Source organism: Ixodes scapularis, unplaced genomic scaffold, assembly GCF_016920785.2.
Source record: "Ixodes scapularis isolate PalLabHiFi unplaced genomic scaffold, ASM1692078v2 PGA_scaffold4__175_contigs__length_147842914, whole genome shotgun sequence".
NCBI lineage: Eukaryota > Metazoa > Arthropoda > Arachnida > Ixodida > Ixodidae > Ixodes > Ixodes scapularis.
Window position 1 is genome coordinate 115,896,720 of NW_024609879.1, and position 12,879 is coordinate 115,909,598.

At 46.6% G+C, this 12,879-nt stretch overlaps 1 protein-coding gene across 8 annotated transcripts in view; it reads left to right on the forward strand.

The window, feature by feature from the left end:
- Nucleotides 1-273: 273 nt before the first annotated feature.
- LOC115327648 (AT-rich interactive domain-containing protein 4A) overlaps nucleotides 274-12,879 on the forward strand; it is a 60,550-nt gene continuing 47,944 nt past the window's right edge. For 2 of the 8 annotated variants that reach the window (XM_042293374.1, XM_042293376.1), the window contains exons 1-6: nucleotides 274-644; nucleotides 3,004-3,114; nucleotides 5,281-5,349; nucleotides 6,142-6,235; nucleotides 10,723-10,802; nucleotides 11,834-11,940. In XM_042293374.1, the coding sequence (XP_042149308.1) occupies nucleotides 642-644; nucleotides 3,004-3,114; nucleotides 5,281-5,349; nucleotides 6,142-6,235; nucleotides 10,723-10,802; nucleotides 11,834-11,940 (464 nt within the window). In that variant the 5' untranslated portion in view covers nucleotides 274-641. Of the gene's footprint in view, nucleotides 645-1,387; nucleotides 1,683-3,003; nucleotides 3,115-5,280; nucleotides 5,350-6,141; nucleotides 6,236-10,722; nucleotides 10,803-11,833; nucleotides 11,941-12,879 lie in introns of those variants that run through there. The other 6 variants (XM_042293373.1, XM_042293377.1, XM_042293375.1 and 3 more) reach the window with 5 other exon arrangements.

Consider the following 12,879-nt stretch of genomic DNA (forward strand, 5'->3'; position numbering starts at 1 on the left):
GCGCCATCTAGTTTTTGTAGAAAAATAGCGTTCATGGCACGTCAACGTACCCCAAAATGACCCCAAAAGACGAAAAGGGCAAAAGGGAGTCAAGCCATTTGTTTTTGCGTTTGATCGAAACAACGAGGTTGGTTACTTCTGTAGCTTCAATAGTGTTGAAGTTTATTTTTCGTTTAGTAAGAGTTATAACTCTTAGCCCGAGTGTTAGAAAAGCATAGTAAACAAAGGGGCTTACTTGTTTTCAGCCTTGTGATTGGTCGCGACGCAAATGCTGCACCGGCGACATCTTTTTGATAAAATGTAACATGCAAGAGTTTGAAGTAATCGTTTTTAATTGGAATAGGAATCTAAGTTCAATTGCTATTGAACACAAAGTGAAACTAATTACAAGTTCAAGCTTTGTTCAAGTTCCCAAATGAGTGCCGGTGCCTCGTCACGTGACAGACCGGGCCCAATCGGCCCAATCCCGTGTAAGGCCATGGTGACATGTTGTTGATGCGAGGGATCCGATGCTTGGAGCAGCTGAGCGCCGAAAAGCGGGAATATTTCGGTATAATTCCTAGTTCGAAGCCGCTTTTGCGTCGGTAACCCGCCCGTCGGGACCCCGGAGTCGTCGGCACGGGAACCACAACGAGTCCGCGATGGTACGTAACATGGGGACCCATCGTTCTCGCGTGCTTTTGATCCACTGCCGGAGCCAGCGGGCATGACGCCTCGGCGATGCTGCTCTTGCATATTTCGCCCCTGCACGCGATGTAAGCCTAATCCGGGCCTCATACTTGCCACCGATCCTCAGCGTTAACGCCCCTACTCTCGAGCGTGTTTCACGCACGTTGCCGTCTCGATCTGGCCGATGCCACGGCTCGGACAAAAACGCTTGCGCTCTCGTCCGTGGCATCAAACATGTCGTCGGCCGGCGCCATGTCGCTTCTCTCAAGCAGCAAGCAAGCGGTGCGCACAAAAAACAACAATCAAAATCAAAAGAAACACATACCGTCCCGAGTTTTCTAGGTCAAGCAAAGACGACCTCAAGCGAAATATAAACAAGTCTTTTATTTATTGACTGTTCGGTTTCGCGATCACTTTGGGAAGGGGCAAAGAAAAGCAAGTTGCATATAAAAAGCTTTCGTCGTTTACGAACGAGTTGATGCGTTTCACGAAAGCCGGGCGAGTGCTTGCTTGGCGGTGGCGGTGGCTCATCTACAACAACTCGCGCTCAAGTTTCCCTTCGCATCCACCGTTGCCGTGACGCCGGGAAGAGGAAAGATAAAAAAAGAAAAAAAGGAGCTCCAACTGGTTCAACGACAGGGATAAAACGGTTACTTTTTAATTTTTTGTGCTTACTCCCGGCGCACAGTTGTTGCTCCTGTTGTGTTTGGCGCCCGCAGTCAGCTGTTATCGGGCCGTATGTTCGAGCTTTGTGTCCGAGACGACGGGCAAACGTTGACGATTACGGACCAGCAGGGTGAACTGCGCCAGCCTCTACTTCGGCTCGGTTGCGTGTCGACAGCCTTCCAACCCTGCGGACAACTGCGCTCGTGCTTGTCTCTTTGCGCCGATCTAGAAGGTTCAGCACCCGCGAACGGTTGTCGGCAGTGTTGGACGCAATCGTGCGGGCATATATGTTGTGTATTGTCTGCCATGATTCGTGCTGCCGTGCCATGAAGTACCTGCGGAAGTCGGTACGTGCGTCGGACGTTGTCCTCATTCTGGGAGAGAGGGAGAGAGAAAAAAATGGGGCTCGTCCGCGTTTGATTTTTTTCGAAGTGCCAAGATTGTCGTGCAAGTGATCAGACTGACTGAGATTTTTAAGCTAGCTTGTCTATCTTGCATGTTGTGAATACCCTGACATCTGAGAACTTTTTGAGACCACTCGATTCATTCATGTAGATCGTCTACGTTCGGGTGCTCTCGTAACCGATGCTGTGTGTTGTAGCTCAAAACAGTTTGATGCACGAAACTGTGCACCAAATGTGTCTATAGACGACTGCAAGCAAGGCGTCTGGCCGCTGCCATTTTACCCGTACATGTGCAGGCTTGCCAGAGCTATGTTCCCGCGTAAGCTGCGCGTGCTTGCACGGATGGGGCACCAGTCCGGCACCATGCTTGCAATTGTCTAAAGTCTGTCGGAGGTTCCGAAAAGTAGGACAACCTGCTCCCACGAAGCCTTCCACTCTTTCCACTTTAGTAGGGTGAATCCTGGAGAGGAGGAAACAACCAATCATGGCAAGTAAAAAACCTGTGGGAAAGGCCTGTCCTGCTTTTCTTAAACTGCTACATAGTCGCACACCTGTCTTTGACACCAGTCTACGTGGCAACGTTGCAGTGCTCCCTTATTATTTCGTGCTTGCAAACGCGCCAGAAATTCAGCAACTTTGGCACCCTATTCCGATTCTGAGCATGCAGCACTCTACTGCTCTTAGTTTAGCATTTCTGATGGCAATTCAGGAGGTTATCGTTGTAGAGATGCTGCAGCATTGTCTGCATGTGTATGGCACCAAAAACATAGCAAGCTCGTGACAGGTGGCAGATGTAAATGTAGATCGTCTACGTCTGCCTTGGTTGTGGCTTGTGCATTTCCTTTGCTTATTTAGGCGCGGAATTCTCATGAAATGTCCCTCTACGTTGTGTTCTTGTTTCTTTTTTCTTTCTGAAGATTACCTGTCAATCCATTTTTCGTTTCATTACATTTCTGTAGTTCGCTTCACGAGTCTGAATGTCCCCTTGCGAGAACGCTCACTCTGCGAGATTGCCATACTACGTTTCAGCTTAACTCGGCAGACGGCTATGGCTATGGCACTAGCAAGCCAGTCAAAGTGAGCCGCACGCCTAGTGCTGCTGCTCCGATTAACTAACGAGGGCTGTGGCATTCACCCTGTGCCGAGTTACGTCCGAAACGGCGTCTAACAACTTCCACTGATTTCTGGATGTCTTCCATTCGCCGAATGCTTTCCTTGGGTGTTCCCAGCCTTCTTGCGTTCACGCTTCTTTGTTTGTGTGCAGGCTTCTGACGAGCCGCTGTACCTGACAGTGGGCACGGATGTCAGTGCCAAGTACCGGGGTGCCTTTTGCGAGGCCAAGATAAAGAAGGTCAACCGCATGGTCAAGTGCAGGGTGAGTTGGTTGCCACGTTCACCCGTGTGTCTCTCGGGGTCCACAATAATGACGAGAGCTACAATCGGTGGGGGGCTAAATTTTCAGTAGAAGTTCTGCCTCCAGCACGCACTCGTTGCATATCGATGGGCTTTGGCTGTGTGTGTGGCGATCTGCTATCGAATGTGGAAAGCTTGTGCTGGAGGCAGAGCATCTACTGAATTCTCAACCTCCCGCCCACTATGGGTCCTTTAAGAAATCTGCGCCTATGTACCGTCTAACGATAACTTGGCGAACTGTGGGGCTACGGCCTGCGCTACCCAATAAGAGCGTCAGAGTGAGGCATGTGACACCAGGTCACTGAAGCGTATGTGTCACTGCACCAGGAAACCAATTGTGGTCTGCTGACCAAGAGTCATATGCTGCGAAACCAGCCAAGTTCGGATGAACGTCCACCGACGCAACATTGCCATCCGCTAGAGTAGCGAGCTCTTCGGAAACAGATCATTAGACAACCATTTGCTCAATTTACCCACGAATCTGTGGCTGGCACTAATGCCAGGGCGATGTCTTGGGTGGAAGCGGTCGATTAGACGGCTGTGATCGCCAACAGCCATGGTGCTACAAGAAACAAATTGGGAGTGGATATGATGTCTTGTCACTTTTTTGTTCTAAATATATTTAAAACTCGTAAATTCGTCAATATTTATTCTTTAATATTTTTTTAATATATTCTCGATATAGATAAAATTGCACGAATTTAATTGCTGTTATAAGAAGAAAAAAACAACCTAGAACTACCGTATTTACTCGCGTATAGGTCGACCTGTTTTTCAAAAATCGCCTCATCAAAACTGGGGGGTCGACCAATACGCGAATCCCGGTATTATATTTTTCAACTTTTTTTTTTTTTGGGGGGGTCCCGAAGTTAGGGGGTCGACCTATACGACGTATCGACCAATATGCGAGTAAATACGGTACTTTTTGTTGTGGATGGTGCTGTTGTTCTGGTGGTAACGAGGCCATAGAGTGTTATCACGTGATTTGCTCCGACGCCCTTATTGGGTTGTGGGTGCCGCAGCCTCCACCATTCGCCAAGTTCTCGTGAAATGGAGAATAATTGTAACGGCATTAACAACGTGGATGTATGAATGGATTGTAGTGGCTATATCCTTTGTGTGGCGCAGTAGCTTGCACACCACCTTGTCCAGGAACATTGCACCTCTCCCCCTTTAACCTCATATTATTGTGTGAGACCACTATGTCAATTGTCAACGACCTGTTCCTGCTTCAAACTATCCGCAATCGAGCAAGGTAGAATCGCTGGATATTTGAATGCAGAGTTGCTTTATAAAACTGTGTCTTTCCGGAAATACTGAAGAAGCCCTGCAGAACAAAATAGTGGTGGCTATAAGCCACTTGTACATTAACAGACATAGCGTGCTGTGAATCAACAGATCACTGCTCTGGTAGTGTTCTATAATGCCAGGAAAGATGCTGGTGTTCTGTTGCAATCTAGGTTGGGGTCAAACCGTGGCAATGAGGTAATTGGTGGGCGAAGAGTAGAGAATGGTATTTGATTTTCAGGTTTGAAGATCTGTGCGACATTATTAAGGCTTGCCTCAAAGATAATTTATAGCTTTAATATTTGAAACAGTTGGCATGCAGGGAGCTTTTTTTCCTGGGAATCTGTTGAGACATTGATAGGTCAGTGATCCGTGGGTTCGTGAGGTAAGGTTTGACTGTACTTCAAACCAAGTTCTAAGTTTTTGGGGACATTGAGTTTTGTTTTCAAGCCAGATGGGGCCCATTTAGCAACCATTGGAACTAGCATTATTTAGGGTGTATGAGATAACCATTCTTTCTGTTTGTTATTCTAGTGTGTTTTGCTGTCTCTATTAAAACATATATCTTTGTCGAACATTATTTCATTTCTCCCACAGCTAATTAGAGCATTTAAGAATATTGCTGCTCAAAACGCAAACCCTTGCCCTTGACATGCCATTTTAGGCGCATCTACTTTTCTGCCACCACTTTCTCAGATGCGATTCCGTCAGATAAGAATGTCTTTCATCCGTGCAGCTTATTCTGTTGACGATTAGATGTGTTTCAAATGTTAGTCTAGATAGGTAAGTTGTTTACAGCTGTGGTGGTGTGTGCGGTTCACCTCTCTCAACCCTTCTGTAGGTGACCTTCAAGAATAATCATGGCACCCACGTCATACCCGACGACCACATCAAGGGTGGGACCCTGCGGGTAAGCGCGTCTCCTTACCTCTTTGCGTAGATGTCCCTTTTTCCTTTTTCAATGACAAAACGCTTAACTCTAAGCTTCGATAACGGACGCGATAGCTGTAGGTCTCTTTTTTTGTGCAGTGGTGTTGGCACAAGATTCTCTTTTTGACCCCAGTCCTGCCAAAACAGTGATCCGAGAACATCTCAAATATACAGCGGCATCCAGAGTGGTAGCCCATCCTAAATTAAAATGTATGTTGTGAAAAAAAAAAATGGTTATCTTTAAACAGAGTTGAGATTTCTATTGGTCGGTATACATCAAACACTGTGTAACTGAGTGCTCAAATACTTCCTTAAATCTGCTCTTTCCAAAAGGGAAAAAAAAAAAAAAAAAAAAAAAAAAAGATCAGGCACAAAATTGCGGTGGACTCTTTTTTGGGAGTTTACGAAGTGCATCTCGACTTAGGACAAGCAGTTTCGCAGATTTTGCCGAAAGTTTACCGACGCATTGCAGGAGGTCACGACCTCTTTCTAGTGGGTCGAACGCGTCCTTCGAGTTCACGGATCACGTATTTCGCCGTGGTTCTCGACGATGAGTCGAAAAATTCGCTTTCGCGGCGTCCGCTCAGATTGTGTCGTCTTTTGCGACTGTCTTCAGCGGAAAGCAGACGTGCCGAAGTAAGTTCTTGCGCTGCAGAGCGGCGATCGCCTTTCAAAGCTTCCGCTTGGCCGGCCCGAGATGTCTCGCCGCAGAACTCCGTGTCCTGACTCCCTTTTCTCCGTCCGACGTTGCTCTCTCTCGGCGAATGCGAAGGTCGGGGCCCACGTGGAGGCAAAGCATCCGGACAAGAACCAGTTTTTCGACGCGGTCGTCGGGAAGCTCCTGGACTACAGCCAGTACACAGTCGGTAAGGTTTTGTCGTTCGTCTCGCTGCTGTGCCTAGAATGCATCTTCGACTTGTGTGCTAAAAGTCTTAAAAGAAAAACATTTTGGCAGAATCGACTATGTTGCTGTCTAATTAAGCGATTGGCTACAGATTTAAATGAAGGCGCTGCGGCAGGTCGCGCATCAATTTTCCCAGCGGGTGAACTGAATTTGCGTGTTGGTTCGCACGACGTCGAGTCGTGTGATGTCATTTTCACCGCAAAATTCAGCAAGGAAACTGAATTGGTGTTTACGTCACATGACGTTTAACCACGTGACATAATTTTTCCTGCTAAATTTTAGTGAGGAAACTGAACCGGTGTTGAAATCGTGTAATGTTAATTTTTCCACTGAATCTAGCGAGGAAACAGAATTTGTGCTTACCGTTAAATACCGGGCAAGCGCCCACTTTAAATTTGGGGGTAATTGCGAAAAAATGGGGGTTGGGTGCTTGTCCGGTCATCAGTTTTACGTATAAATGTACTGTGCATATTTTCTCAGATCTTACGAATTTGGGAATGGGCGGCTAGTGTGGATTGGGAAGGGGGGGGGGGGGTTAGTTTGGATTGGGCCACGGCAAATCATGTGGCATCGTGGGACGTCAATTTTTCCGCTAAATTGAGCAGGGAAGCTGAACTTGTATATAGGTCACGTGATATCATTTTCTCGCTAAATATTGCAGGGAAACTGAATTGGGTGCTGAGGTCACATGACATTGATTTTCCGTGAAATCTTGCGGGGAAACTGAATTTGTGTAGGTGGCGTGACATTGAGTCATGTGATGTTATTTTCCTTGATAAAGTTAGCGGTGAAAATAAACGTCCGGAAACATACCTACAAGTGGCCTGAAGATCCTAAAAAAGCTAACCGTTTAAAAAAGAAAAAAGTCGAGCTTTTGTTAAATCTACAAGTAACACACAATGTATTTTATAATTATACTACACTGAGGAAGTGCACAGTTATATGGTAACGTCGATTTAGTTTCATACTCGGGCTGTTTACAAGTGTGCTTTGAAAAGCTTTTTCTATTTTCTCAGAGTTAATTTCTTTTTGTCACAGCACCCACTGTATCTTTGGATCTAGTACTAGAATTTGAATATTTTTTTTAGGGTTGGGATTCGTCATATATCAGAAAGTGCAAAGAAACTAATATTTCTGCAAATGTCGACCGGAAAATTTTTAATTGGCTGGGGCTTTAGCGATTAGTTTCTGATAGTTTGCGATTCACCTTGTCAGAATCTTGTGTAGAGTAAAGCTAAAGTTATAAGAATGATTTTGTTGTTTTTACTGTCTTGTAGAATGCGCAAACATACTTTGTGCCATAGTATTGAGGGGGACATCGTAGGAAAGTTGGGAAGAAACATATGTGATAAAGATGAGATTTTCTTGAACTCTATAATAAAAAAGAATAAGCTTACATTTGCGCTTTGCAGAAAAATTTATACGAGTTGTGAGAATGGACTTTTCTCGATGAGGGTTCGTGGACAAACCGCCGTGTGGCGGTTTGTCTGCGAACCCAACAGGACTCCGCTTGTCAAAACATATTGACATTGTGCTGTTGTATTGGTTTTCATCGCTCTTTATGCCCCATGCCACTGATACCCAGAAAAAGAATCATCAAAAAAGACAAAATATGTGTATGCGGAAAGATAGGCGCTAACAATGTTGGTCGTGTGGGAATGTGCCCTGCGAAAATGGAGACAGCAGGAAGCGAGGCCAGGGGAGAGGGTGTGCACATGTGCAGAAGCTAACTGGAAAAGGTCCATTAAATATAAATTACAGAAAATCTAGCAAGACCAGGGTCTCCCCCTAACCGTCTCATTTCTCCCATCCATCACAAGTCAGTGTTAGGAAGTATTTAAAGTACATTGTAGTTACAGTACTACTTTGAGGAGGTTTAGAATACTTGTACTTTACTTGAAGTACGTTCTTCGAGCATTTACTTATACTTTACAGTATTTGTTTTTTCTGGTACTTTTTGAGAAAAGTACAACTCCCGACTTCAGAGTACATTCTCCAAATTTTGTCACAAAATCATGCTTTGTCAACTCTAAAGCCGCTCGACTTAATCCAATATGCGCCATTATTCCGAAAATAACCAATGCACCCCCTATCTCCCATTTAAAAAAATCGCAGTATAGGGGGACTAAAGGCATCATGAAAGACTGTCTTAAAAAGTACTTCTCTACTTCAAAAGTGAATTTTTTAATAGTATACTTCACTTGAAGTAGCTTGCACCCAGTGCACTTACTACTTTTACTTGAACTACATAACCTCTAATTTTCTTTGTACTTTACTTCAGATACTTTTTAGATGTACTTTAACCCAACCCCGTCAAGAGTGGTCCCAAAATGGCAACAAACGGTGTCGAGGGAGCCGGCGTGTCGTGCTGTCTGACGTCGTGATCCCGGTGGTCGGTCGTAGATGCTTCGTCAAGAAGTGAGAGCGAACGCAAAAATCTTCGTCGTCGCGGCGTCCCAGCTGCTGGTGGCAGAAGCTTCAAGGGACTGTCAGGTCGGAGGGCGACCTGCAGCAGGACGGGCGTCTGCCACGGCGTGACACTTTTGTGACGTCGTCGGGTCGAAATCGAGGGGCCACATTCGAGGACATTATCAAGGCACCGGTCGGAGACGCATTATAGGCCCTTTCAGGCAACATTTCGTGGGCCCCGCCATCTTGACGTCACGTGACCCTGCCGCCTTAGCCGACCTTCAGTTTCTCGTCGTTGCTCCGTGTTGTGTGCTGCAACGGCCACTACGGAGCTTTGTTTACGTGTTCTTTACGTTCCGCGTTGAAATCATGTGCTTTCTTTAGGTCTTTTCGGTATTTTGGGTTTTCACTTAATCATTCGATATGTACATTTCAACATAGCTCTTGTATTTTCTTATTTATGGAATGGAATCGGACAGCGAATGGTTCGACGATACAAGATTGTGGCCTAGGCTTCAGAGACCACGTAAGTTCATCAAATTTTTACGTTTTTGTCGCTAATAAAGGGCAGTCAACACCATTGCGACCTATGCAAATCTCAACTGACCCAGTTAGGCTATCGCACTCGTGCTTCTCGCTGCATGTGCGTGCTCGTTTCTGCAAAGCCGAACTGCATGTAAGCGATTTAGCGTGCGACGAGTCGAGCGACGGCGACAACGACGGAAGTCATTGACGAGAAACGGAGATTTCTCACTGTCGCCCGTCGCATCGCTCGGTTTTCCGATTTCTAGAGAACTTAGCGCTCACCATCTTCGTCACTTGCTCCCGTCTCTTCCATGCGGTTTGCCTCGTCGCGCGACTGATCGAGCGACAGCAAAGCGGGTCGCCGTCGTTTGTCTCGTTGCTCGCCAAATCGCTTACATGCGCTTTATACTTAATATCGAGGCGCTAATGGTTCAATGCTGTGTGCATCGAAATTAATTAAGTATAAAGCGGATGCAAGCGATTTGGCGAGCAACGAGACAAGCGACGGCGACCTGCTTCGCTGTCGCTCGGTCAGTCGTGCAACGAGGCAAACCGCATGGAAGCGACGGGTGCGAGCGACCAAGACGGTGAGCGCTAAGTCCTCTAGAAATCCGAAAACTGAGCAATGCGACGGGTGACAGTGAGAAATCTTTGTTGCTCGTCGATGACCGCCGTCGTTGTCGCCGTCGCTCGACTCGTTGCACGCTAAATCGCTTACATACGGTTCGGCTTTACGGAAACGAGCGCGCACATGCAGCGAGAAGCACGACTGCGAGAGCCTAATAATTACTGCGTCAGTTAAAATTTGCATAGGTCGTAATGGTGTTGACTGCCCTTTATTGGCGACAAAAACATAAGAATTTGATGAACTTACATGGTCTCGGAAGCCTAGGCCACAATCTTGTATCGTCAGTCCATTCGCTATCCGATTTCATTTCATAAATAAGAAAATACAAGAGCTATGTTGAAATGTACATATCAAATGATTAAATGAAAGCCCTAAATATTGAAAAGACCTCAAGAAAACACACGATTTCAACGCGGAACGTGAAGAACGCGAAAACAAAGCTCTGGTGGTGGCCGGTGCAGCACACAACGCGGAGCAACTGCGAGAAACTGAAGGTCGGCTATGGCGGCCCAGAAAGTGCGCGGAGGGCGCGCCGACTGGTGGCAGCTCGAGTAACTGACTCGCTGAAAGCGTCTATAGGCGCCAGCGTCTCGCGGACGTGACGACTGGTCTAGTCTGTGCGGAGCGCAAGTTGGTCTGCTTCTTTTGCAGGGGTTGTGGCAACGTCAGAATTACGCCGAACTTTGATTGGCTCTGATTGAAAGATAGTGGGTGGACCTCAAGAAAGCTTGCTTTGAGTTCTACCCATTATCCTTGAGTCGGAGCCAATCGGAGCTCGGCGTTCTGGTGTCACCACAACCCCTGCGAAAGAAGCAGACCAACTTGCGCTCCACATTGGTGGAAGACGAAAATTCTAGCGTCATGCTGTACGTCTGCTTTCTCTGCAGTGTTCGACGACGGTGACGAGACGACGCTGAGAAGGACGTCGCTATGTCTGAAGAGCGGACGGCACTTTGCAGAGAGCGAGGCGAGTGCATTTGCGGTCGCTCGGGGGATTAGCCTTGAGTCGGCCTAGAGGAGTTGACGTCGCGCTATGGTTTCTGTTGTAACAGCTATTACTAGAAATGTTAAGGTTTATACTTGCTTCCAGCTCAAGTGCTGGACACCAGCCATGAATGTGGGAAAACTTAAAAAAAGGGGAACGGTGCATGTGTTTCCAGTTGCTCGAGTGGCTCTAATTGAATGCCGTTTCGCTGGTAATCATCCAGGAAGATACATTTTGTGATTGTGATGGGCTTGATCTTGAGCTTAGAACGTTTTCTGGAACTAGTATACAAAAAATGTATGATGTAGAAGTGTTGGAATCATTTTAACTGTTTCTTTTTTTTAGTTATTATAATATATGGATGTCACCCAGCCTTTCGTGCCATGGCTTTCCCTTGCCTTGGGGGTATCACAAAGCTTCTGTTTTTGTTAACTTTTTAAGTGGTTGTGTTGGCATAAGATCTGTGTTTTGTGTCCACCATCAGCTGTTGGTGTTGTTGCACCTTAATTGAGTGTTTAAATGTGAAAGCAAAGAAAGGCATAAGCAAAGAGTAAAGTCTATGTGAAGCACAAGTTCTTCTGCTTCTTGCACAGGGGTTGCAATGATGTCAGAATGCCAAACTCTTATTGGCTAACTGAAAAAAAAAAAAAAAAAAAATAGTGGGTAGTCATTAAGGCATTTAGCATTGAGGTTGGCATCAAGGCATTTAGCATTGAGGTGAAGCGGTGCATAGACTGGCTTCACTATCCTTCCAATCAAAGCCAACCAGAACTCAACGTCGTTCTGAGGTCACCACAACCCCTGCGCAAGAAGCAGACGACTTGCTCTCCCAATTGCATGCAGTGAAGCTATGTCCTCAAGAAATGTACCGAAACAATGAAGATTCCACGGGCCAAGCAGTGCAGACTTTCACAATAATGAAGTTTAGACGACCGCAAGTAGTACAGTGTTTTGTGGAGCCATTTTCTCACAACGTTGCTCACTTTTTGCCCAATCCCTCTCTCTATCTTTAGACTTTGGACCAGCTTCCCCTCACCAATCCGGAACACTTTGGCACCCCAGTCATGGGATCCAAGTTCAAGCGGAAGCGAAGATCCGTGCTCTCTGCCGCGGCTGTCATGTGAGTTCCTCCGCATCTCTCCCATACCACCACTGCCAGGAGGCATCTTTGCTGTATTAGGTGTCCTGGAGCTTCACCTTTGTAAAGAGCAGTTTTCTATACAAGCTTGCAGTGTAGCAAAGGACAGCACCAGGCATGTAGCCACGGGGGGGGGGACCCATGGGGCCCGCCCCCCCCCCCCCCCACCCCGAAATCTTCCATTTTGCTGGGGCCTCCTCTCCCCCCTCCCCCTCATACAGCACTTTGTCATGGGTGGGCCCCCCCCAAAGCAAAATCCTGGCTACGTGCCTGGACAGCACCATCTTAAATCACAACTTCTACCAAAGTGGGGATTGCTTTTCCCTGCATTCCGCCCTGTCTCAAGGCTTGTCGGAACTAAAGCATGCGTCCACATGCCCTTGTAAAGGTGTAACTTTTTCTACAGTGTGTGATTGGCTCTTCCGGCAGATAGGTCGCACTGCTATCCTAACAACCAAGGTGAAGCGGTGCATACACTGGCCCCACTATTGAAGCAACCGACCAGCAGTATATCAGATAATTATCTTTGTCGATTTGGTGCACTAGGGCTGAGCCGTTTTAGCGTGCTCAACATTGCCACAAATGAGCGCCGGTAACCAAAGACGCTCGTCATAAGTGGGCTCATAGTTGCATGTGCTAAGCCTTTTCTTTAGAAGAGTATGTTCTTGGGCAAGTTGGTATTGCATACTGTGATCATCATTCTTGTGATTTGCGGTGTGCGTACCATTTTCGTTTACCTTTTTGGCTGTAAGTAGCGCTTAGTCTGTATTTCTCTCTTCAGCTTGTTCTCCGTTTCTTGTGCTTTAATTCTCGCCTTTTCTATTATAGCAGAGGCTTTTCTTGCATGTGTTTAGTGGGAAAGCCATTTCTAATAGCTGGGGTGTTAATTTAGGCTGTGGTACCTCCCTCCAACGAAATGCC